At 34.5% G+C, this 26,146-nt stretch overlaps 2 protein-coding genes across 2 annotated transcripts; one reads left to right on the top strand and one right to left on the bottom strand.

Annotated features, from left to right (window-relative positions):
* Positions 1-2,439: 2,439 nt before the first annotated feature.
* Positions 2,440-3,384, bottom strand: LOC131408027 (olfactory receptor 51V1-like). Its single transcript, XM_058544597.1, has one exon. It carries the CDS (start codon positions 3,382-3,384, stop codon positions 2,440-2,442), a length of 945 nt encoding a protein of 314 aa, XP_058400580.1.
* Positions 3,385-18,985: 15,601 nt separating this feature from the next.
* LOC131409061 (olfactory receptor 51V1-like) lies at positions 18,986-19,942 on the top strand. Its single transcript, XM_058546262.1, has one exon. It carries the CDS (start codon positions 18,986-18,988, stop codon positions 19,940-19,942), a length of 957 nt encoding a protein of 318 aa, XP_058402245.1.
* Positions 19,943-26,146: the final 6,204 nt, after the last annotated feature.

Genomic DNA, 26,146 nt, shown 5'->3' on the forward strand with positions numbered 1-26,146 from the left:
TATTCTTTGTACATATATCCTATTGTATAAAATATTATTGCTTTATAATATATTTTATTTATTTTAAAAACTACTCCCAAGCATTACTTGAAATGTTTTTTTAAATTTTTCTATTTCTCTCACTTTTAATCTTCCATAGGATGCCTTAAAAATTTTTTTAAGTTAAAGGTGTTGTCATTTGTTTAGTCACAATGAAAATGTAGGATTGTTTTAGGAGGACAGATATAGTTGAATAGGATGAAGAATGTGTTTCTATTTCCTCCAGTGAACGCTCTTACAGCTGCCTATCAGAGTGTTAATGATTTCTATGTGTGTTTATGCACTTTTACATCTATGAGTGCTGCATTTGTGAATAGGATCTGTCATTCTATTTTACTTTCTAATGGTATTTTTAAGTGTAAATAAAGACATTTTTAGAATGTGCTGCTTGCTGAATGCTTCTAATTTTAACAAATTGTTAGAGAAAAATTCTTGAGTTTTACATTTATAGTAAGTATCAAGTAAATAAGAATTTTACCTTCTTCTGTCACATATGAAGGTCTTAATTTTTGACTCATTTCAGTAACTAACAAATAGGGAAATAATATTAAATTATCATACTACAGTGGAAATTCTTAACTTTTTCTATACATTAAAGGGAATTATGACAACAATCTATGAAAAATCTATTCTTATATGCAATCACTGCTGTTTCAAGCTCCATTGCTTTGATTATAAGTCGGATGGAACAAAAATCTCTTCCCTAATTAGATTCAGGTTAGTGATTTTATTCAGTTCACAAAGTAAAGAGGCATTAATCGTTAACTGTGTGATTTAAGTCAGCTTCATTTACAATGTATCTTCATTTACATTATGGAAATAATTTCCAAGTTTTAAATCAATTGACTATATTTTCTTATTTTAAAGTTGTTGTAATCTCTTACCTTTGATATACGTTTAAATGCATTTTAATGGGAAGTTGGAAAAAGGGCCAATATGGTGTTGTGAACTGGATGTCATATTACCCTTGAAGATTGAAAGTTATTTTTATTATCACTCCACTACATCATTTGTGATTTTTCAATTCCTTAATTTCAAAATATAGGTAAGGACTCCAAAGGAATCTAATAACAAACCCACATTTTCCCTAGATATAGTTCTTCACCACATTTTCTATCTCTATTTTATACATTTTCTGATTAAGATTGGAATCTAAGAGCTATAAATTTAAATATTTACATATTTGCTACCAGTCAGCTTGCCTTATATATATTCATATATCTTAATATATTTTACATTTACGTCCAAACAGCACCGCTTCTTAGCAATACATGCTAAAAATACTGAGTCATGAGATTAATGGTTCAGAATCTCCCATATGGAATAGGGGAGATGACTTTGAATTGGAATATTTGGAGAAATCCTTTAAGGAGATGAAATGTTTGCTAAGTTTGCTCTCAGTAATTCATGGGCAGTGTTCCACAAAGTAGTCAAGATTAGCTTTATCTAGTAGCACACGTTTGTATTTTTTCGTAATTCGATGATGAGAATGAGAATGATGAAGGTGATTTGTTGCTAGAGATAAAAAAGATAACAATTTCTTCTCCCTTTGAAGATCCTCATGAATGACAATTCCACAGGATTTGCAGTACAGAGTAGGTTTTATTACTTTCCCAAATGGGTAGTAATCTGACCTCACATTAATTATTAAGTAATACATGTTTTATTCATCAGTATGAAATGACTCCACAAAAAAGTCTTGCCTTGCTGATATTTATTAAGTCCAGAAAAGATAAAAGAAGACCCAATAAAGCAGATAAGTGGAGCATTTATTCTGAACAGTAAAGGACATCAATTTCTGTAAGTCTGGAATTAAAATTGTAAAGTTGGTAGTAATTTATAGATATGTAAAAGATAGTGATAGAAGTTCTTCTGAGAAGCAAGAAACAAGTTGTCATTTGATAGATTAGTGAAAAGAGAAGGGTGATGATACTTCGGAATGGCTCAACAGCAAACTACTAACCAGTCTGAAAACATCATTTAAGGTTAGAGACCAATTGTAACTTCTATATTGATCAAGTTAACCATACCAAGTCGTGATAAAACTCACTCCATTGATTGATATAAACTGTGCATTTGGAGGACTCTTCTGTGGATATTTCTTGCAAGTTAAATTTTTCTGGACAATTTTACATATTTTCTTTTCCTAGAGAGAAATGATAAGGACATGTGCTGAATGATTCTATTATCATTAACTTCCAACATTATACTTGAATTGAAAAACACAGATTTTATGACCATTCTTGATACTTATAAATCTGTTAACTAATGGCAGATCATAAAAAGTCTTAATGTTCAATTGCCTTATTTTTAACTTCCTTAGATAAATGTATTCCTTCTCTCTCCTTGCCTAAAGTTTTCTGCATCTACACCACTTATGCCTATTTAATTTAAAGAGTTTCACTTCCTCTTCATGGAGAACCACTCCTGAATCCTGCTGCAGATCTGCTGAGTCTTCACACTGTAGATGATGGAGTTCATCAGGGGTGGGAAGATGATGTAGATGCTGCCCATGAGGACCTGAACCACAGGAGAGAAGTGCTTCCCAAAGCGGTGTACCATGGTCAGGCCGATTATTGGGATATAGAAAACCAGGACAGCACAGATACGGGAAACACAGGTCTGCAAGGACTTGAGTCTCCCCTCCCAGGATGCAATAGCCAAGACAGAATGCAGGATCAGAGCGTAGGATATAAGAATTAACATGGAATCAAACAAAAGGGTACAAATCACCAGAGCCAAGGCATAGAAACTGTTGAAGCGGATGTCAGAACATGCTAGTCTCAGCAGGTCCTGGTGAAGGCAGAAAGAGTGGGAGAGGACATGGGAATGGCAGTAGTGGAAAAACTTGAGGCGGGTTATGGGAGCAATGATGAACATAAAACTCCTGACTAAAATCCCCAGCCCAATTTTGATGATTCTGACATTGGTTAGTATGGATGTATATCTCAGAGGATTACAGATTGCTGTAAAATGATCGAAAGCCATGGCAAGAAGGACACCAGACTCTGTGAGGGACAGACCGTGGATAAAGTAAGTTTGAGCAATGCAGGCATCCAGGCTGACCTCCTGGCTGAGCCCCCACAGGATCCCCAGCACCGTGTGCACTGTGGACAGCCGCATGCACAGGTCAGGGAGGGCCAGCATGGCCAGGAAGTAGAACATGGGCTCATGCAGGCTTGGCTCAGTATGGATCACGTGGAGCACCAGGCAGTTCCCTGAGAGGACCATAGTGTAGATACAAGAGAAGGGGATGGAGAGCAAGGGGTATTCCCGTTCCAGGCCAGGGAAGCCTGTTAGGAGAAAGGTTGAGGAATTGATGTCATAAGCAGGAAAAGCAGGCATGGATAATTCGAGGTCCTCTCTCTATGAGTCAGAAATTATGTCCATTTCGTAGATAACTTTCACACAACTTGTTTTCTCATACAGGACCACTTTTTTGGCATATCACGTAACACAGAATCCTTTAGATTAGATCAAAAACAATATTTACTGTTGTTCACATTCCTTATCCAAGTACATTTCCACACTTAAAATCTTGTTCTATTTCTACCTGGTGAACATTGAAGGTAGAGAAAGGTAAAAGTGATCTAAATAGATTTAGTTTTTTCTCAAGCTATTAGAGATCATGATAGGATTTGATTCCCAAAATGTATATTAATCTTTTAACGTCAATATGAAAAGTAGCTACCCTTCACCTTCAGAGAACCTTTTCATACATCCTGTGATTCAGTCTGTCTCTTCAATCCAACAATCCCTGCTCAAGTTTCAACTCAATTGTGAAAACTCAGATATATTTGTTTCTCTGCTGCCAAGAAAGTAAATTGTATCTTGTTAAGTTCTTGCCTTAAGAGGGAGCTAGAGGGCTGTCCTTTATAATATCAGGAAGCAGGCTCAAGGGTATAAATTGACCTCATGTCACTAGGGATATTCTGTTCATATTTTTAAAAGAATGATGAAACAACTATTATCTGGCTGCAATCTGGGATTATCCGTGGGCAATGCAATTGTTTTATTTAGCAAACACGTAGTCCATTTGATGTTTTGGACTGCTCAATCACTGTTCTAGGCATTTAAAAAATATTAGGTAACTTAAGCCTTACACCAACTCCAAGCAATAGGTGCTATTATGAGCCCTGCTTTTCAGAGGAGTGAATTGAGTTCAAGAGAGGTTAAGTAACTTGTTAACATCATATAGCCAGTAAATGGTGAAGATCTGAACCCACGCAGCTGGACTCCAATGCTCATTCTCTTACCTACTCAGCTCTGTCTTCAGTTTCATCTTCACTGGTTCTCCCTCAGCACACATTAATCCTCACATATGAACTGAAGTGAACTGTCCCTTGATTTTTCCAATATTAATTTGGAAGTGATGTTTTCCTTTCCTGCACATCAAACACATTCTATCACTTGGATGATAGATATGACAGTTGTGGATATCGTAATGTTGTTCAAGAACCACTAAAGAATGCCATAAACAGGTTAACTATACACTTTCTGCAGAGAAATTTTGCTAGATTTGTATGTCTTATTCCACCTACCAGAACTGATATTTTTCCAACCATGAAAAAGGTTAGAATAATCGTTTTTCTAGAAATCTAGAAAAATCTTGATTTTTATCTAGACTTATCCACACCATCAAAGGCAATAAATATAATCTTGTTCAGAAAAAAATTACCCTTGCACATTCATAGCTCAAATCTAATTATAGTCTCCCAGTTTCCTTATTATATGCTCATTAAAACACTAAATTAAACATTAACAAGTATCATTCTATAATGTTATCACTTTTATTATCATTAAAAGGTAATAAATTTTGTACCAAATATCAGATTCCAAAATCTGCTGTCAACAAGGTTTAGAACTTTTGCTAGACAATGCTCTTTTCAGAATATAAGGATAATAGCAATAATCACAAGAAAATAGCATTTATACTTTATTAAATTATAAATTCCACTGTCTACTAAGTTTGCATTATATAACATTTTATATTTAATAAAAGGTTATCCCAATGTTTAATGACCAATACAGATTAGTAAATACCATAATCAATCCAATTATAAACTTATTTTAGTCATAAATGAGTAAAAAAGACAGCAATAGATTTTTAAAATTAGTAGTGTTTCTAACAAAAATACACATTATTGATTTTTTTTTATTTACTAGGAATAATTCCAAGCACTTAAATACATAAACTAATTTTATTATGAAAATTGTGAAGGATCATTTTTATCCCAACACTCAGATGAGAAATCTGAAGCACAGAAAAGTTAAGTAACTTGCTCAGGTCAAACACAGGAAACAGATGACCTGGGTTAGAGGAAACTTTGGGAAGGCTTTGAACATTCCCTTTAAATGGACTCCCTATGTCCTTTCCTAACTATTCTCAGCTTTATCTCCATTTCAACTCCTTTCACATTTTTAACACAATTATACTGAACATCAAATAATCTGAGATCTCATATTATCTGACACTAAAGGATAATGGTACACAAATGATGCATTTTTTGTTATAAATGCAATTTTTATTACATTTTAGGATTTAATATTTAAAATTATTCACTATTTCCATATCAGCCACTATCCCTATGTTTTTAATTTAATTTCTTTCTATATCTTCTTTCTATATCAGAATGAGGAAATAATATTTTGTAAAATGTTTCGAACCCTTAATGATAACAAAAGAGATGACATTGTGTAGTTATAATAGCTAATATTGTTTGAGATTTTCAAATGAGTGGGATAAGAGAAAATGAAGATTATAATTATATTTGAGATTTAAATGTACGCTAGGGCCATTTCTGCTAAACTAAATATATTGAACTACGGAATTGAATAATAGAATATTAATAATTTAATAATTTATAAGTATTAATAAATTCTAATAGTTCGGAGGAACTTTATGAGGCAGGCAGTTCATACGTGTGTGGTCAGAGATTCACAATTACATGTAAGTTAATTATTATCAGCCTTGTTTTATAGAAGAGACCTATACTCTGAAAATATAATTGAGGTTAAAATCATATAATTTTATAGAACAGGTCTCTAATTCATACTCGGTTTTATCTGAAGCAAGGTATATGTGCTTTCCCTTTTGCTACCCTGTAAATTTTCTTTAAGTTAATTTTTTCCCCGATTAATTCGTTCTTAATGGAAAAAAAAATGTTCACAGTAACAAAATCAGAAAATAATCTCAACTATTCACCTTCATATTTATCTAGTCCATTTTATTTTATTTTATGTTTTTAGTTAGGAATATCCTTTACAAATCAATCTCTTATAAAAAACAAACTAACAAGCAAAGATCTAGAAATTCACTTAATGAATGATATATATCTACACTTAAAACTGCACAATATTATCAAGAGAAATTAAAGACTTAAGTAAATGTGTAGAATATACCAACTCATGTTGGCCACGGCCAAAGAAGGGGTCATCCCTGAAACAAATATGGCTCTCCAAAGAGCTAATCTCACATTGTGACAGTGAACTAGAAAAGAACCTGCTCCTCTCCCTCCTACAGCGGACTACAACTAAAATTCCTTTTCTTCTGCCATAGCACTGGGTGAAGAGAAAACAGTACAAATATTACTACTGAAAATTTACAAACACATATTTGTAGTGTGTTACTGTCTGAAAAAAAAAGCTAAAGTAATTACAAACTGATCAAGTCCCTGAGCACTTAGATCTTCTCTTGAGAAACTCCCTTTAATTTTAATTTCAGAGCTTAAAAATTTCCGTAAAATAAGAAATTTAAGAAGTCCAAAGTTAAAATTCTCAAAAAAATATACAAAGAGGTAGTAGGTGTGACAAGCAGGAAAAACTACATCCAGCAGAAATGCACTTGTGATATGTTTGAATTATCAGATGCAGAGCAATGTTGATACATATATATGTGTGTGTGTGTGTATATACACATATATATATAAATATAAACAATGTTTGTATGTAAAAAATGAAAGAACCATTTAAAAGTATTTTAGATGATACTAAATAGTACAGAATATTGGGGCCGGCCCAGTGGCACAAGCAGTTAAGTGCACGCGCTCCGCTGTGGCGGTCTGGGGTTCACTGGTTCGGATCCCAGGCGCACACTGATGCATCGTTTTTTGCGCCATGCTGTGGCGGCATCCCATATAAAGTGGAGGAAGATGGGCATGGATGTTAGCCCAGGGGCCAGTCTTCCTCAGCAAAAAGAGGAGGCTTGGCAGGTGGTAGCTCAGGGCCGATCTTCTTCACACACACACACACAAAAAATTAAAGAATAGTACAGGATATGCATCAGGCACATTTCTACATATGTTCATTTATTCTTTTCTCTAACCCTATCAGATATGTACTGTTATGTCATTTTATGTATAGGGAAAATATGACACCTGGAGACTATTTTGCCAAATACCAGTCATACAGTAAATAGAAGAGCTGGTATTTGAACTTTAACAATCTGGCTTAGAGCCCTAGGTATTAACACTGATAAATATTATCAAGGAAAGAGAAAACAAATAATAAACACATAGATTTTTTTAACATCCATATAGAACTCCAATGAATAAAAATGTACATTTTGAAAATAAAGACACAAGGAATAAGTTAAAAAATTAGATATCACTGAAGAAAAAATTAGGAAAGAGAATTTAGAGCTGAAGAAATCTAGGAGTTAATATGGAAAAATCAAAGGGGAAAAAATTTGAAGAATTTTGATACATTGAGATAACAATGAAAAATTCTAACAACTAATTAAAGCTCCTTAAGGAGAGTCGTATTTGGTTTTCAACAATGTTATTATGACGAACCAAAGTCTGTTTTGCTTTGTGTTTACCCCTTTTGGGATTTGCAGTTTCCTGAATTTGCGGTTGAGGTTTGTCTTCAATTTCAGAAAACAATGAGGGCCGGCCCCACGGCTTAGCGGTTAAGTGCGCACGCTCCACTGCTGGCGGCCCGAGTTCAGATCCCGGGCATACACCGACACACCGCTTCTCTGGCCATGCTGAGGCCGCGGCCCACATACAGCAACTAGAAGGATGTGTAGCTGTGACATACAACTATGTACTGGGGCTCTGGGGGAAAAAAATAAATAAACAAAATTATTAAAAAAATAAACAAAATTAAAATGATTGGGTTTTTTTTCAAATAGAGCTGCTGTTCACTCTTCTTCTGTTCTTTGGGAAATTCAATTACATGCATTTTAAGGTTCTTTACGTTGTTCTACATGTCTTCCATGTTCTTGTGTGGAGTTTTCATTCCTATTTTATCTTGCTTCAGTTTGGATATTTTCTATCATCTCTTTTGTTGTGTTTGCTTTGCTGGTAAACATTGATATCTACTTTGTGTTCTTTGATATCTAATTTTAGATATTATATATTTCATTTCTAAATTTTTAATTTTAATAGTTTCATATATTAAAATTCGTTTTTTTGTGTGTGTGTGAGGAAGATCAGCCCTGAGCTGACATCCATGCCAATCCTCCTCTTTTTGCTGAGGAAGACTGGCCCTGAGCTAACATCCGTGCTGATCTTCCTCCACTTTATGTGGGACGCCTCCACAGCATGGCCTGACAAGTGGTGTGTCAATGTGCACCTGGGATCTGAACCCAGGCCACCAGCAGTGGAGTGCATGCACTTAACCACTAGGCCATGGGGCCAGCCCCTAAAATTAGTTTTAATGTATATATAAAGATAGTTTTCATATTATTAAAGTTTTATGGCAAATTTCTTTATCTTTTCAGCTATTTATTCATTCTGGGATCATTTAGAAAAACAGAAGCACTAAAAGTGTTACAAAAAAAGAGATTTAATGAAGGAATTGCAGTTTAGATGAATCTGTGAATAAGCTACAATTTAGAGAGAATTCTGAGAGCTAATGTTTCTGGCCACTATGAATACAAAATGAGAAGTCACAGAAAACTCAGAAAAAATATCATATCTAGCCTCATTACTGCAAATTTTAAGTTCATGGAGAGAACTGAGAAGATAGCAATCACAAAGAAATCTGTGAATTCACCACATCTGACCTCTGTGACCTCTTGTCCAAATCTCCTACAAATTCTTCTCATGGGAAGACTTTAACTGGGAACTAAACAGGTGAAGGGAATCAGAGAAATGTTCTTTCTGAGTTTTGTTTTTGTTTTTTCCTCTGCAATGCTGAGGAGTAATTAGAATTAGACAGTAATGCAGTAATGCAGAGTTAAAAATTAATAATTCAAAAATGTGGAAATGGAAAATAAGACTTTATAGCAGTGAAACCTGAAAAACATCACCTTACAAAGTGATTAATGTTAACATTATCCTAATTTAGTCATGTTGATATCATGTACCCTATGATTTGATGTTATAAGAAGGGCATGTTTCCTCTTTGGCATTTTTTACCCCAAATAAATAACCTCAGTGTAATCATGAATCTAATCATGAAAACAGAAATTCTGATCATGAAAAAACATTAGACAAACAAAAGACAGACAGACAGACTGCAGAGAGACAGCCTACAAGATAGCTTACCAGTAGAGTTCAAAAATGTAAAGGCAAAGAAAGATGAGGAAAAAGAAAGAATTATGTCACAGATTAGAGGAGATGAAGGAGATGTGATCACCAAATGAAATGCGGTATTCTGGATTGACTCTTGAATCAGAAAACGGATGCTAGTGGAAAAACTAGGGAACTCGAAATAGAGTCTGTAGTTCTGTCACTAATACTGTACCAATGTTAATTTTGATAAATGTAACATGGTTATGTAACATTTTACATCAGAGAATTCTGGATAAAATGTATTAGAGAACACTACTATTTTTGGAATTTTTCTTGTAAATTTAAAATTATTTTAAAATAAACTGTTTAAAAATGTCTAAATTGTAAGAAAAAATAACAATTTAGCTCAGTCCACCCACACATTTTAGCTCTAATTTATGAATGAAATTACCACCTACATTATGCTTATTTTATGGAAATATCCATTGTACTGCTTGGTTTGAACTAAAAAATGCTCATTCTGTCAGCAAAAGGGAAACACAAAGCCTTATTTATCTTTGTTCATTTCTCTTTCAGCTTATTACACTTCTTCCTTGATGTTCAATAGCTTAAATACTGTGATATTAGGTTAACTACTATTATCACAACTTGCCTCTTAGAATAGTAGATGGAAGATGAGAGAAGAAAAATAGTTGGTTTATATATACAAATACTTGTGTATCAACAACTACTATCAAGTTCCAGTTTCATCTCCATTATACAAACACATGAAAGTCATCACTCACTCCTGTTCTTACAAGAAAAGGTTGGACAAACTGAAAATCAACAACTTTACTTAGGCCCATCAGAGAACTGAGGTCACAAGGAAAACTACAGTCTAAAAATCCTTGGAGACAGGAACATTGAGAGAGACATAGCTGATATCTGCTTGTCTGGAGCAAGAGATTCTGCAACCATAAACAAGAAGAAACAATTAAATGGTAAGTTTGAAGAATTGTTGGTAGCTGAGGGAGAGACTCCTGGGGGCCACATCTTGGGGTGGGGGACACATATTTTGTGTGATATATTTCCAGGAAACCTATTGGGTTCTCTTAGGGAAGATCTGAGAAAGGTCTTACTGTTGGCTCTACAAGGAGGAGGGGAAGAATAATCAGTGTTCAGAGTCTTTTCCATAACAAAGGCCTACTCTTCCTATAAAAGATTATGTCAGAGCCTCATCTCAAATGGGAGAAAGGAATCCTTCCAACTCTAGCCATCTCCAGCCTTTCTATGTCACCTAATAGGGGAAAAAAACCCTAGTCAATAGGTGTCAGGGCTTCAGGAAAAGAGACTGGGAACACTGAGCTCAGAGAAAAGCTATACAACTGGAGAAACACTTGTGAAAGTAAAGCCCTGAACCAAAGAGCCACGAAAAGATTGAGATTTAATTGGAGGATTATAGAGAGCTTTCCTTCCCCACACCCTACCATCACCCAAACAGGGTTCCAGTATAATAGTGGATTACAGATGAAAAAGCTGAAATACAAATATTCTTTTTAGGAAGAGTACTTACGAAAGCCCAACAGAAAGAGTAAACTTTAATGGATGCAAAATTTAACAATTATTTAAAAAGTTGAAGGATCTCAGGAAGGAACACAGACTATGACAAAAAATCTAACTGTAATACAAATATATGAAACCACCTCACTGAAGTGGGTGAGGGAAAACGTACTGACTGAAGTAACTTTGGAAATGAGGGGAGTCGAAGACTAAAGGCAGAAGACCTACAGATAAACACTGTATACCTGTTTCCTATGAGAGTAAGGGTTAACAATTTCAAAACCTTATACATTGATGCTGGAATTGAACAACTAAGTAAATGGTTCATGTATAGTGGGAACCAGATTTCTCACTGTTGTAGTCCAAGGTTATAGACAAGCAAAGTTGAAGACTGAATGATCCATGTGGTAACGGATTAGTTTCATAGACTTTAAGTATGAACTCATGTGTAGCTTAATATAAGGAAGATAGATATATATGGAAATATTTATGGATATTTCTATGTACTCTGGTTAGGATATATATATATATTTTCTTGCTCTGTCATCCAAGAGAGCCTGGAAGCAAAAATACCCCACTAACAACAAGCCTACCCAGCACCCAGACCATGATTTCTAATAACATTCTCCAATAAGATGAACAGGGGCTCTTTGGAGAAATGTTTAGTTTTAGGACTTGGATTCTAGGACAAGAAATAATCAAGATGAACTTAGAGCATTCTTACTGCTAGAAAGTAACAAGTGCTAAAACAAACAAACAAACAAATAAACACACAATGATGGAAGTATAACAAAGGGACATGGAAGCCAGCTAAAAGAGATGTCAATGGCCATACGAAACAACACAAACAATAAAATAAAGTAGTATGGATACTGGCTCAACACAAGGTTGACATAAGTGAAGTCACATTGTAGAAAAGAAACCCTATTATAACTTTGAATGACCTCTGATTAACTAACCCAGACATGTTCTGTAGATTTTATGGCCCCTCCCAGTTGGTATAAGTTGATAACTTTGTCCTTTTGAGTTCCTTAGGAACGTGATGACCCCCAGGCAGATAGTCTATACAGATAGCTATCATCAATAACGATTGAAAGATCAGGGCATAGGGCGTTGCTCTGGTTTCTGATGCATATGCAGTAAAGCAAAAGACTATCATGAACTGAGACCAGATGTCTGCCCCCACCCAGAGATCAGATGGATGCCCCCACCCAGAGACCAGCTGCCTCCCCCGCTCAGAGAACAGCCCCCTATATAACTGGCCTGTAGTCTTTATTCTGTAAGATGGTTCTTTTGGACATTAGTGGGCCATCTTCCCCCTTGCTAGCAAGCTGTAGTAAAAAGTCCTTTATCTCCTACCTCCTCGCCTCTTGACTATTGACATGTCTTGTGGTGGGCAGACAACCACCCTACCCTTGGGTGGTAACAGTATTATGTTATAACTCAAAATATAGTTAAATATACATGGGTCCACAATAATATAAAAATGATTGAATCAGTGATTTTCTTTCAGAGACTACAGTATGGAAAGGAAGATTAAAAAAAGAATAATTTTATAATACAGAAATCTAAAAAACAATACATTTGCCAGTCGATCAAGATTAACATGAACAGTATTAAGTCACGTTGACGGTATGTAGCATTGATATGATATGATTGGAATGGCAACGTACATCTGGGTCTTCCTGGCAGAAACCCACAATCATAGACTAATCATAAGAAATACATGAGACAAACCAAAATTGAGGGATATTCTACAAAATATCTCGCCGCTATTCCTCAAAACTGTCAAAGTCATCAAAAACAAGTCAGGTCTGAGAAAATGTCACAGACACAAGGACCCTAAGGAGACATGACGACTAAATGTAATCTAGTATCCTGAATGGGATCCTGGAACAGTAAAAGGACATTAGGTAAAGTCTAACTAAATCTAAATAAAGCATAGACTTTGGTTAATAATAATGAATCACTGTTGTTTCATTAATTGTGTGAAATATGCTATATTAATAATAAATCTGAATAATAGGGGAAACTGGATGGGGTTTATGGGAGCTGTCTGTACTATCTTTACAACTATTATGTAAATCTAAATCTATTATTCAATTAAAAGTTAATTTAAAATGTAAAACTACTACCACACCTGTTTTTGCAAGGGGTCCCATGGCTCTAATTATTATTTTAATTTCTTTCTTCAACTACTCATTCAAATTCCTTTTCCCCTTAGCAAGTGTTTAAGTTGGTTGTGATTTTCTGAAGAGATGAGCTAGCATTATTTTCAGGACTGTGTGAATAGCATCCTGTCAATATCGGGTTGGGGTTACTTTCCATTAACAATTTACTCCCAGACACACAAATTCTGAGAGTCATCCTAGAAAATGTCTGGGTTTCAGGCATGCTCCTTCCCACCTCGTTGTGTAATAGCATCACTATTTTCCGGTGATCATTAGGACTGATCACCGTAACCAGTATAGTTATCAACTTTCTGTGCTTGATGCTTCTATGGCATGAGATTTAACGGTTTCAGAAGTTCTCTCTAGACTTTAAAATGAGATTAAAAAATATCTTGTTTGTTAGCTCTATTTGTTTTCAAGATCATTGGTGTGTTCAAGATATTCACTCTATCACATCCATTTTCTTAACAAATCAGGCCATTCAACTATAATCAGCTACCAGAGGAGACACTTTGTTTCTTCTGTTGCTCCAGTGACCTCACTGTTTGCAAGCAACTCCTTTTCACCAATCACACACTTTATTGTTTATTTTTCCCTCAAATTTATTGAGATATAATTAACATATAACATTGTTCTAAGTTTAACGTATACAACATGTTGATTTGATACATTCATATATTTCAGAATGATTACCACCATAGCATTAGCTAACATCTCTTTCCTGTCACATAATTATCATTTCTTTCTTGTGGTGAGAACATTCAAGATCTAGTCTCTTAGCAACTTTCAAGTATAAAATACAGTGTTAGCTATTAGCTATAATCAACATGCTGTACATTAGATCCCCAAAACTTGTTAATCTTATAACTCTACCCTTTGACCATTTCCCTCACCCTCTATTCCCTGGGAACCAACACTCTACCTCTGTTTCTATGAGTTTGGTTTCTTCAGATTCCACCTGTAAGTGATATCATACAGTATTTTGCTTTCTCTGTCTGACATTTCACTTAGCGTAATGTCTTCAAGGTTTGTCCACATTGTCACCAATGGAAGGATTTCTTTCTTTCTCATAGATGAATAATATTTCATTGTGTACATATATATACACACAATGTGTGTGTATATATATGTATATATACATATATATATATACCACATCTTCTTTCTCCATTCATCCCTTGACTAACACTTAGTTTCTTTCTTTGTCTTGGCTATTGTGAATAAAACTGCAATGAATATGGGAATGCAGATATCTCTTTAAGATCCTGTTTTCATTTCCTTTAAACATAAACCCAGAAGTGGGATTGATGGATCATATGGTTGTTCTATTTTTGCTTTTTGGGCAACCTCAATGCTGTTTTCCATAGTGGTTATACCAATTTATATTCCCACCAACAGTGCACAAGTGTTCTCTTTTCTCTATGTCCTTGCCAACCCTTGTTATCACTTATCTTTTTGATGATAGCCATTCTGACAGGTGTGAGTGAGGTGATATCTGATTATGGTTTTGATTTGCATTTCCCTGATATTAGTAAGGTCAAGCACTTTTTCATGTCCATGTTGACCATTTGTATGCCTTCTTTGGAAAAATATCTATTCAGTTTCTTTGCCCATTTTTAATCAAGGATTTTTTTTCTTTTTTTTTTGCTATTAAGTTGTATCATTTCTTTATATGTCTTGGATATTAACCCTTTATGAGATATATGATTTGCAAATATTTTTTCTGATTCTGTAGGTTGCCTTTTCCTTTTGTTGGTTGTTTTTTTCCTGCTTTGCAGAAGCTTTTTAGTTTGAGGTAGTCCCACTTATATATTTTTGCTTTTGTTGCTTGTGCTTTTGGTGTCATATCCAGAAAAGTCATTACCAAGACCAATGTCAAAGAGCTTTTTCCCTATGTTTTCTTTTAGGATTTTATGGTTTCAGTTCTCATGTTTAAATTTTTAACCCACTTCAAGTTCATTTTTGGGAGGGATCTAAGATACGGGTCCAATTTCATTCTTCTGAATGTGGTTATACAGTTTTCCCAACACATTTTGTTGAAGAGACTATCGTTCCCCATTGAGTGTTCTTGGTTCCCTTGGCAAATATTAGTTGATCATATACGTGAAGATTTATTTCTGGACTCTCTATTTTGTTCCATTGGTTTATATGTTTGTTTTTAAGCCAGTACAACAATTGTTGGTTACTATAGCTTTGTAATATAGTTTAAAATCAAAAGAAGTGTGCTGCCTCTGGCTTTGTATTTCTTTCTCAGGATTGTTTTGGCTTTTTGAGGTATTTTGGGGCTCCTTAAAAATTTTAGGATTGTTTTCTCTATTTCTGTGAAAAATATCTTTGGAATTTAGGAAGGGATTGCATTGAATCTATAGATATCTTTGAGTAATATAGACATTATAACAATGTTAATTTTTCTGATCCTTGAATATAAGATATTTTTCCATTTACGTGTGTCTTCTTCAATTGCTTTCATCAGAGTCTTATAGTTTTCAGTGTACAAAGCTTTCACATCCTTGGTTAAATTTATTCCTCAGCATTTTATTGTTTTTGATGCTGTTGTGAATGGGATTGTTTTATTTATTTGTTTTTCAGATGTTTTGTTGTTAGTGTTTAGAAATGCATCTGTTTTCATATGTTGACTTTGTATCCTGCAATCTATGGAATTTGTTGATTAGTTCTAGCAGTTTTTTAGTGGAGTCTTTAGGGTTCTCTATACATAAAATGATATCATATGCAAGCAAAGACAATTTTACTTCTTCCTCTCCTATTTGGATGCTTTTTCTTGCCTGAGTGCTCTGGCTAGGATTTCCAGTGCTATGTGAATAGGCATGATGAGAGTGGGCACCCTTGTTTTGTTTCTGATGTTGCAAGAAAAGCTTTCAACCTCTCACCTTTCAGTATCATGTTGGCTGTCACTTCGTCAGATATAGCTTTTATTGTGTTGAGCTATGTTCCTTCAATACTCAATTTCTTGAGGGTGTTTTTTTTATCATGAAAAGATGTTGTATTTTGTCAGATGCTTTTTCTGCATCTACTGAAATGATCATATAATTTTTATCTTTTATTTTATTAATGTGGTGTGTCACATTGATTGATTTTCATATGATGAGCCATTCTTGCTTCCCAGGGATAAATCCCATTTGATCATTTAATGGGCTGTTTAATTAAGTATGCTAATATTTTGTTGAGACGTTTTACATCTATGCATCAGGAATATTGGTCTGTAATTTTTTTTCTTTTAGTGTTGTTATCTGGCTTTGGTATCAGGGTAAGGCTGGCCTTGTAAAACGAGTTTGAGAGTATTCTTAGTACTTCAGTTTTGAAGAGTTTGAGGATCGACGTTAAATCTTCTTTAGTAAATGTTTGGTACAATTCACCAGTCAAATCAACTGGTTCTGAGATTTTCTGTGTTGGGAGGTTTTGAATTATTGATTCAATCTCCTTACTCATTATTGGTCTATTCAGATTTTCTGTTTTTTCATGAGTCAGTTTTGGTAGGCTATACATTTCTATGAGTTTATTCATTTCTTCTAGGTTATCCAGTTTGTTGGTATATAATTGTTCATAGCAGTCTCTCATGATTCTTTGTATTTCTATGGTATCAGTTGTAATGTCTCCTCTTTCGTTTCTGATTTTATTTATTTATGTCCTCTCTCTTTTTTCTTAGTTTGTCTAGCTAAAGTTTTGTCAATTTTGTTTATCTTTTTTATAAAAACAACTCTTAGTTTCATTGATCTTTTCTATTGTTTTTCTCATCTCTATTTTATTTATTTCTGCTCCGATCTTTGTTATTTCCTTCCTTTCTCTATTTCTAAGGTAGAGAGATTATGCACTTAGGGACAAAGGATGCATAAAAATGTTTGGAACAATATTAAATCTATTTTAGCTTTACAATCTTGGGAAAATTTCCAGATACATATCTGTAAATCGTGTTATCCCATAGAAATACAATGTGAGACACCACATGAAGTTTCCAATGTTCTAATTAAAAAAAAAAAAAATCAGGTGAAACTAATTTTAATATTGTATTTAACCTAAAATATCTAAAATATTATGTCAACAGGTGGTCAATATAAACTTTACTGAAGAGTTATTTTAAATCATTTTTTCCACACTAAGACTTTAATCCAGTATGTACTTATACTTATATAACAGCTCAACTTAGACTTGCAACATTTCAAGTACTCAATAGCCCCTCGTGGTTCATGGAAACCTTATTAAATAGGGCCATTCTAATCTCAGTTTCTTCATCTCTAAAATGGAAATGCTAGCAATTTACTTTTATGAAGTGTTTTCTCTGTGTCTTTCACTATTCTAAATGCTTTACATATTCATCTAATGTAATTGTCAGGACAATCTTATGAAATAGATAGTATTATTCTCCCCATTTTGGAAGAGAAAATTGATACATTGTCTTGCCCAAAGACACAGAACTCAGAAGTGTTGGAAAAGGGTTTCCAATTCAGAAAATCAGACTTTATAAGCACATTATTTATCTCTATGCTCTACTACCTATTAAAATAAAAGATATGATCCTCAAATAATTCAGGCAATTAACTTAGATAACAAAAATACTCTAGTTATGAGAATTATATAATGCTGAGATTCCTAGCACACACTAAATGCTAAAAAATGCTCAGCAATAATAATGTTGTCAACTTTATCACAAAAGTATATGACTTATAAACTATGCTTATATTTGCCAACACATAAATTCTTTGGAATACTTAATCCATGAGTTCAAAAAAGAGAGGGATAACTTATAGCTAAATGAAGGAAAATAAAATGAAACTTTATGTTAATAACAGTATCCTGTTTTACATAAGATATATCTGCTGCCATTCAAATAAAATGTAAAGACCAGTCTGAGGTTTCCAGATCTCTCTGTCCAATGCTCATTTCGAAACCTTCCAGAATGAAAAAATTATTTTTATAAACTTGCACTTCTGAGAATATTCAAAACTTGGTGGAGTGGCAAGTCTGCTATCCAGACATTGCCCATGGGTTTTCCCTCATTCTCCCAAAGGAGCAGAGGCCCTATATATTGCATCACTCATTCTGAGCATCTCCCAGGATCCAGGATTTACCCCAATGACTCCTATACTGCATAAATCTTGCTTCTCCTAGAATTTCAATGCCACTGTCACAAAAGAAAGAAGAGCCAGATCCATTTTCAAGATTGGCAAGAATATGTCTGCTGTGAGTGACAATTGTGCTTCAAGTCCCTGAAATATAGATGTTAGAATGGACAATGTGACTGATAAATAACTTCTATAAATGATTTAGTGTCTTATGTAACAGGCAGAGTTTAATCTTGTACCCCACAGCAGTGATTTTCAAGTTATTTCACCAGCCTTTAAATGTGAACAACCTGAATGTGTTTTCCTTTTCTAGTTTGTATCCTTAAACTTCATTATTATACCTTCATATGCCCAAAACCATTTTTCTGAGCTATCTGTAATATGAAGCACTGAGGTGGAAAGTGTTGGTGACATTGTGGACGTGGAACTGATTCTCTTGATGAAGCCAATGATCTAATAACAAGGAGGTTTCATATGTAGTTAATTTATATGTAAAATTAATTTAGTCGCTATTTTAGGGCAAATTCAGCTTCTGAAAAATACAAACACTGGTCTTACGTCTAAGGAGCTATTGTACTAATCTAATTGTTCTTATAGCTGTTATTTCTGACTTTACATTGTCAGTAGAAAATACATATGAATCTTAATCAACTGTTACATACATTTTTCCTTTAGAGGTTTCTGTCTTTATAGATCCATGTCTGTTCTACCTGATTCCAAAATCAGTAACTCCACCTTTCTCCTTACGGGTTTCCCTGGCCTGGAATGCGAATACCCCTGGCTCTCCATCCCCTTCTCTTGTATCTACACTATGGTCCTCTCAGGGAACTGCCTAGTGCTCCATGTGATCCACACTGAGCCAAGCCTGCATGAGCCCATGTTCTACTTCCTGGCCATGCTGGCCCTCACTGACCTGTGCATGGGGCTGTCCACAGTGCACACGGTGCTGGGACTCCTGTGGGGGCTCAGCCAGGAGATTAGTCTGGATGTCTGCATTGCTCAAACCTTCTTTGTTCATGGTCTATCGTGCATGGAGTCTGGAGTCCTTCTTGCCATGGCCTTTGATCGCTTTATTGCAATTTGCTATTCTCTGAGATATGCATCCATTCTCACCAATACCAGAATCATCAGCATTGGTATGGCCATTTTAGGGAGGAGTTTCCTGTTCATTACTGCTCCCATTGTCCGCCTAAAGTTCTTCCATTACTGCCGTCCCCACATTCTCTCCCACTCTTTCTGCCTGCACCAGGATCTACTCCGGCTAGCCTGCTCTGACATCCGCTTCAACAGCTTCTATGCCTTAGCCCTGGTGATCTGCACACTGTTGTTGGATTCAGTGCTGATTCTCATCTCCTACATCTTGATCTTGCACTCAGTCTTGACTATTGCATCCCGGGAGGAGAGACTCAAGGCCTTGCAGACTTGTGTCTCCCACATCTGCGCAGTCTTGGTTTTCTACATCCCAATCATTGGTCTGACTATGGTGCATCGCTTTGGGAAGCACCTGTCTCCTGCGGTCCATGTCCTCATGGGCAACATCTATATTCTTTTCCCACCTTTGATGAACCCCATCATCTACAGCGTCAAGACCCAACAAATCCGTAGCAGGATCCAGAGATGGTTCACCAAACAAAACCGAGTACTAGAAGTTTAATATGTTTTAGGGAAGGGAGGGTAGTATTTGCAAGAGGAATGACTAGTAATGATTTGTAGCAGTAATAATAAATGGATATATGATACTTAAGAGGTTAAAGACATATTATAGTCATTTTCTAATTTAGTTTTCCAAAGCCAGAAAAATAGGCAGAGAAAGCATTACTGATCTTATTTCCTTATGTTAAAATTAAGCATGTTAACTAAAGTGAATTACATTCCATAGTGTGCCAATGAGCATTTGCCTGGATAATTACTAAATTTTTAGTACCATCCATACTGTTTGAATTCTAGTTCAGAGTGTGATTTTATTTTTGCATGTCACTGTTATATGTGTACATTTTCTATGTATGAGACAAGCAGCTTTTACATATTATTATCATGTGTCACAAGTTGACTCTCTTGAGATCATTCATACCTCTTCTACCTATAATTGAACAAAAGTGTCTGGAGACCTGATCCTCTTTCATCTAATAGAATGTATGATATTGGTAGATTAGATTACATAGCTTAATGCAAAAGTTTTGGTGAACAATGACACTGAGTCAGCTATCACATCTCTTCATACCCTACCCCACACCCCAAATACATACATTTGTACATTGTAATGAATACAGAATAATTTAGGTTGCTCATGAGACTTGTCAATTGACTCTCATCTTGGTGTCAGCGTACGTGGAATTTTAAGATGCTTTGATCAGTTCCTTCATTTTTAGGAGAGGATGCTGAGACACAAAGATATTAAGTGACACATTAGTAGTTAAACTTGTAATAAAATTGTGGTTTTGAGAAACTTTTGAGCACATGTTCCATTTCTGTCTTATCCTCTTCATAGACAAAATTAGGGAATTCAACTCAATCATCAAATGCAGGTGTAAATTTTTTGGGTCCTTGCTTTTTAAAATAATATTGACTTCTCTCCCAGTTAAAAAAAAAGTTAAGAAAAACCATGGTATCAGTCTTAAGATTTTTTTTTTCTTTCTTTGAATATTGTCATTTACTCATGGTTATGTACCAGCCGTGGCTGGAGGAGCAGAGTTATCAGCATAGCCTTACTGCTGTTAAGCTACGTAGACTAGAGGAAGCAGATTGTCACACATTCGCCTTCAAACATATAAAGTTTCATCAACAATATTCTAAAGAATATAAAAATATTCAATTTTGGGAATTGAAGTTTGAGTTGTTATCTTTTAGTTTGTCTTTTATTGGTTTGTTATTAGAAAACTATGATTGGTTTTTCTTTTGAATTCAAAGACTCTGAGTTTATATTTGTGACTCTTGCCTTTCGGAACTGTCGCCATTCACCCTCCATGCACATCCCTACAGCTCAGACTGCCTAAACAGCTCCGCCCTGTCAGATAACTTTCCCTTGATTGTTTCCTGCCTTTAGAACTCCCTGTAATGGCATTTCTTTATTTCAGGACACCTTTCTCCCCTGTCAGTCCCATTCTTCTCCTGGTAGCCCATTTCCTAAAGATCCTATTTGCAAATCATTGGTAATTAACCTGTTCTAGTTACAGTGAAGAATTACACAATGTATTACTCCTCTTTGCTTGGGGAATTTGAGAAATAGGGGCAGGAAGGAACCTTCACATTCAACTGTGATGTTGATTAATGATGATAATATAAATGGTCCCTATCATATATACATTAAGGTTTTCGTTAAACAAAATGCTTTATGGGTATTATGAGTCAGATTTAGAAGTATGAATCACTCTCTGAGTTAGCCAAGGGATATTATTATCTGCATTTTACACAACAGTAAAATGGATTTTGGGAACTTTAAATTTTGTGTAAGTTGAGTTTTTTATTCTCCATAAATATTTCTAAGAAAAGAAGAAGTTTTCTAATAGTCAAGCTTCTATAAAATCTCATAAGGTGTCTGCTCAATTTCTTTATTCTAAAAACTGACTAGAAGACACGTTAGATCGAAAAGAAACCAAGTGAAGGATAGCAAAAAGGAAAGATTTTGAATAAAAGTGATTTATGAAAGTCAAAGGCAAAAATGCTGTGTTTACACATTCATACCTTATTTTTATTAAGTTATAACTCAAGTGAAAACTTATAATTAGAAATTAGCTTTAATTCATTATGTGTATATGTTTGGATATATATCTATATATGTATATTTGTATTTATGTATACATTTATATGTATATATAGTTGATCCTCATTATTCTCAGATTCTGTATTCGTGAATTCACCTAATTGTTAAAATTTTTAGGAAACCCCAAATCAATACCCATGATACTTTCACTATCATTAGTGACATGCACAGAGCAGCAAAAAATTTGAGTTGCCCAACACACATGCTCTCAGCTGAGGTTGGAAAATGTGACATTCTGCCTTCTTGTTTCAGCTCTTATACTATAAGTGAGTATCCTCTTTTGCCATCTATTTAATGCTATATTTTTCTCATTTTTGTGCTTTTTGTTGGTGATTTCATTGTTTAAAATGGCCCCCAAGCATAATGTCGGAGTGCTGTCTAGTGTTCCTAAACACAAGGCTGTGATGTGCCTTATGGAGAAAATACATGTGTTAGATAAGCTTCCTTTAGTCTAGAGTTACATCATTGTTGTCTGTGAGTTCAATGTTAAGAAATCAAAACTACTGTGCATCCAGAAAAAGGAAGAGGAAATTTCCCATCCCGGGTATGAGGCTGCCCCAACAAGTGCTAAAGTAACATCTACAGTGTGTGATGAAGCAATGGAAAAGTGGCGAAATTTGTGGATACATGAGATGATGATCGATTAAATAAAGTGTAGTGGACAGCACTGTTGTGAGGGTGAAATTCGAAGAAATTTACAGACACGTGACTCAGGGTCAGGAAAATGTTAAACCCTTCTCAGCTAGTGTTTTATTACAATGAAACACTGCATGTAATTCACTATTTGTAAGAAATATAAATTAAAGGTGTTTAATATATATCAAAATGTGTCTTTAAACAGAAACACACACACACAAAGGTTATGTATTAACTGACTGATGAAAATGTGACCAGAGGCTCAAAGAAACTTAATGCTGTATTTCTCCAGAGGATAAATGGTTCAGAATTTACTAATACAGTGTTTGCAGTGACTTCACAGAACACAACTGTAGCAAATAATGAAAATGGAATGTATATATATAAATATATGTATACGCATATACAGCACAGCTATAAAAGATATATATATACACACACACACAAATGTTTATTACATCATTGATATGTCTGAACAAATGTCTATTTAGAGAAAAAATTAATTGAATTATGTTAATTCTATAATATTCAATGTCATGGGCATTTTAAAAATGAAAAAAAGTCCAAAAGTTGTAATTTAGAGAGCTGTCTGGATTATTATATCAGTAGCTGAAAAACTGCTATAGAACGATATTCATGATACGATCTCATTTTTATTTAAAATAATTCTACATATTTTCAGATATTAAAAAACCTGAATATCACACATATCAGTTTAATGAGGGAGCACAGAGAGAGGACAGAAGAAGAAGCATTTTACATAGTTTGGGTTTTATACAATAAACGGCATTGTTTCAATTTAAATAAATTTCTACTTATCCAAAGGAGAGCATTGTATGAACTTTTCATGGGATATAGCATAATTTTAACTTGTTAATTGATTTTTCATAAACATAGGCATCACAATTTCATATATATTAAAGGCCCTATATAAAATTCGTGATGGGCCGTTTTCTAAAAATAACAAGAAATGTATTAAAAAGGGAAAAATAAGGTAAATAAAAAGTGTTTTGTGTATAAAATTTAATTATAATTCAGTCAAGAGGAACAGAAAGGAGAGACTAGAGGCAAATGTTCACCCAATGAACAAGTAAATAAAGTACATAAAAAAGAAGTTAAAAGCATCAGAGACACTCTGAAGCAATAAGACTACAGAGAGGAGGATTTCAGAGGACAGAGAAAGCTTACTTTCTGAAGCCACATTTGCCGAGAGCCATCTGCTACTTCTGGGGATGAGGCAAGAGGCCAAGAAAACAAATTTTCCTGGCAGGAAACTAATTCTGAGGGTCAGAAAAACAGAGACTTGGAATTCTGGCAGGGCGTGAAAGAACAAAGTAGGCAATATAAGAATCTCACTTCAGGTGAGAGAGGAGGAACCCAGACCTAAGGCTGACAATGGGCTAGTTTTTACACATCTGCTAAACTCTGAAACTGCATGGAAAGGGAAGCCAAAAAAGCAAGCAATTCAAAAATAAAGAAGGAGTTTTTGGCTGTCTTGCCAAGGCAAGTCTCAGAGTCCAGGGTGTGAACTGTACACCTAGCTCACAGTTGAAAGCCCTAGCAGGCGAAGCCTTAGATGCAAGACTGCCACTGGCCAATAAAGTGGTAGAATAAGCGCCAACTCAGCTAAATCCTCGATTAGATTAAGTTGATAAATCCTGACGGGGCTTATCACAGAGCAAGAGGTGAACTATCACTGGAGGAAAATATAACTTTCTCTGGCTTCATAATATTTTATACATAATGTCTGACACTCAATCAGAAATTACTAGGCATGGCAAGAGACAGGAACATGAGTTCAAAAACGAGTAGAAGAACAATCAACAGAAACAGACCCACCTGTATTTCTTGTATTTATTATAATTAGCAGTCAAAGATTTTCAAGTAATGAAGTTTAACATATTCAAGAAATAAAGCAACAGATGGGAACTAAATACATACATACATAAATATAGAAAAATGAAAGAGATTTCACCAGAGAAATAGAATATGCTAAAAATTAAAATAAAAGTAAAGAGAGAGAGAGATAGAATGAATCAGGTGGACATTATAAAACTACAATAACTAAACCTAATAATTCAGAAAAACAGAATTACAGAGAAGACAGGATTAGTGAGCCAGTAGAAAGATTACTAGAAAATAACAAAACTGAGACTTTAAGGCAGCATGCACTACTAGAGAAAGAGAAATATTTCACCGTGATAAAAAGTTCAAGCAACTAGGAAGACATATTAACTTGAAATCTTTGTGTGGTCAACAAATGGAAGTGTCTAACTCTCATTGCTTAAAAATACACAAATCAAAAAATCAGCAGCTCTAACAGAAGAAATAGACTGATCCACATTCAAGGCGGGACATATTAACACATTTATCAAAAGCTGAAAAGACAATCAAGCAAATGTAAGGTTATAAATGGTAAAATCAAATAAAATGAACAAACTTAACTCTACACAAACAAATGTATATGTATCTATATACAGATACAGATATATAAATAATACTTCATTCAACAAGTACAGGTCAACAAAAAGTGACCATAGACTGGGGCATGAAATAAACCTTAAATTTATATTTTTAAATTGCATTTTAGGGTGATATTAATAAACTATTTAAAAAGTAGTGGCCCAATATTTCTACTCAAGCACAACAGCAGTGATGAGGGTTTTCATGATAATGATGATGATGATGATGACCGTAATAATCTCTGAGTCCTTACCAGTTACCAAGCCCCATGTGAAGGGCATTACATAAACATATCCATTATATCATGTACACTATGAGAACCACTATCTATAGTTCCCAGTGAGATATAAGTTATTCTTCCATATTTAGACATTAGGCAGCTAAATTTGTGAAAATAAATTGTTTTCCAATGCATATAGTTAGGATGTGGAAAAATAAAATTTTGAACCAAGCTCATTTTAACTCCAGAACTCATTCACATAACTAACTTCTTCAATGATTATTTTCCTACCATATTGGAATCTGCTTTTTCTATCAAATATTCTTGGCAAAAATTTGAATATTTTCCCTCATTTATAATGGGCTTGCAAAATGAAGTTACTTTATGAAATATTATTGTTAGTATATGTGCATCTTAACGCAAGACAAAATAAATTTTATGTTAAAAAAAATTAAAAACCTTGGGAAACAAATAGATTGAGGATTCTAGCCTCCAGAATTCCTGTCCAAGTTTCTTAGGTCTCCCTCCCTCTTACGTCAAACCATTATTGTTTGTTAAATCGGGAAAATGATTGAACAAACCTTTAGAAAAAATATTGCCTACAGTAAGTCTAAAACTTGCCTTCACATTCATTAAAAAAAAAAAACAAATACCAGAGATTTTCTCAAATTGCTTTGTATACAAATGAAGAAACTAAAAGAACACTTAAGAACGTAAAAAATTAAGCACAGTATTTTACAACCTAGTCCTAGATTTTTGGAGCAAACATATTTTATGTC

The sequence above is a fragment of the Diceros bicornis genome, chromosome 7 (assembly GCF_020826845.1).
Source record: "Diceros bicornis minor isolate mBicDic1 chromosome 7, mDicBic1.mat.cur, whole genome shotgun sequence".
Lineage (NCBI taxonomy): Eukaryota > Metazoa > Chordata > Mammalia > Perissodactyla > Rhinocerotidae > Diceros > Diceros bicornis.

Bases quoted from the DNA above. Each gene is read 5' to 3' on its own strand.
- LOC131408027 (XM_058544597.1), bottom strand. From the start codon at position 3,384: ATGCCTGCTTTTCCTGCTTATGACATCAATTCCTCAACCTTTCTCCTA.
- LOC131409061 (XM_058546262.1), top strand. From the start codon at position 18,986: ATGTCTGTTCTACCTGATTCCAAAATCAGTAACTCCACCTTTCTCCTT.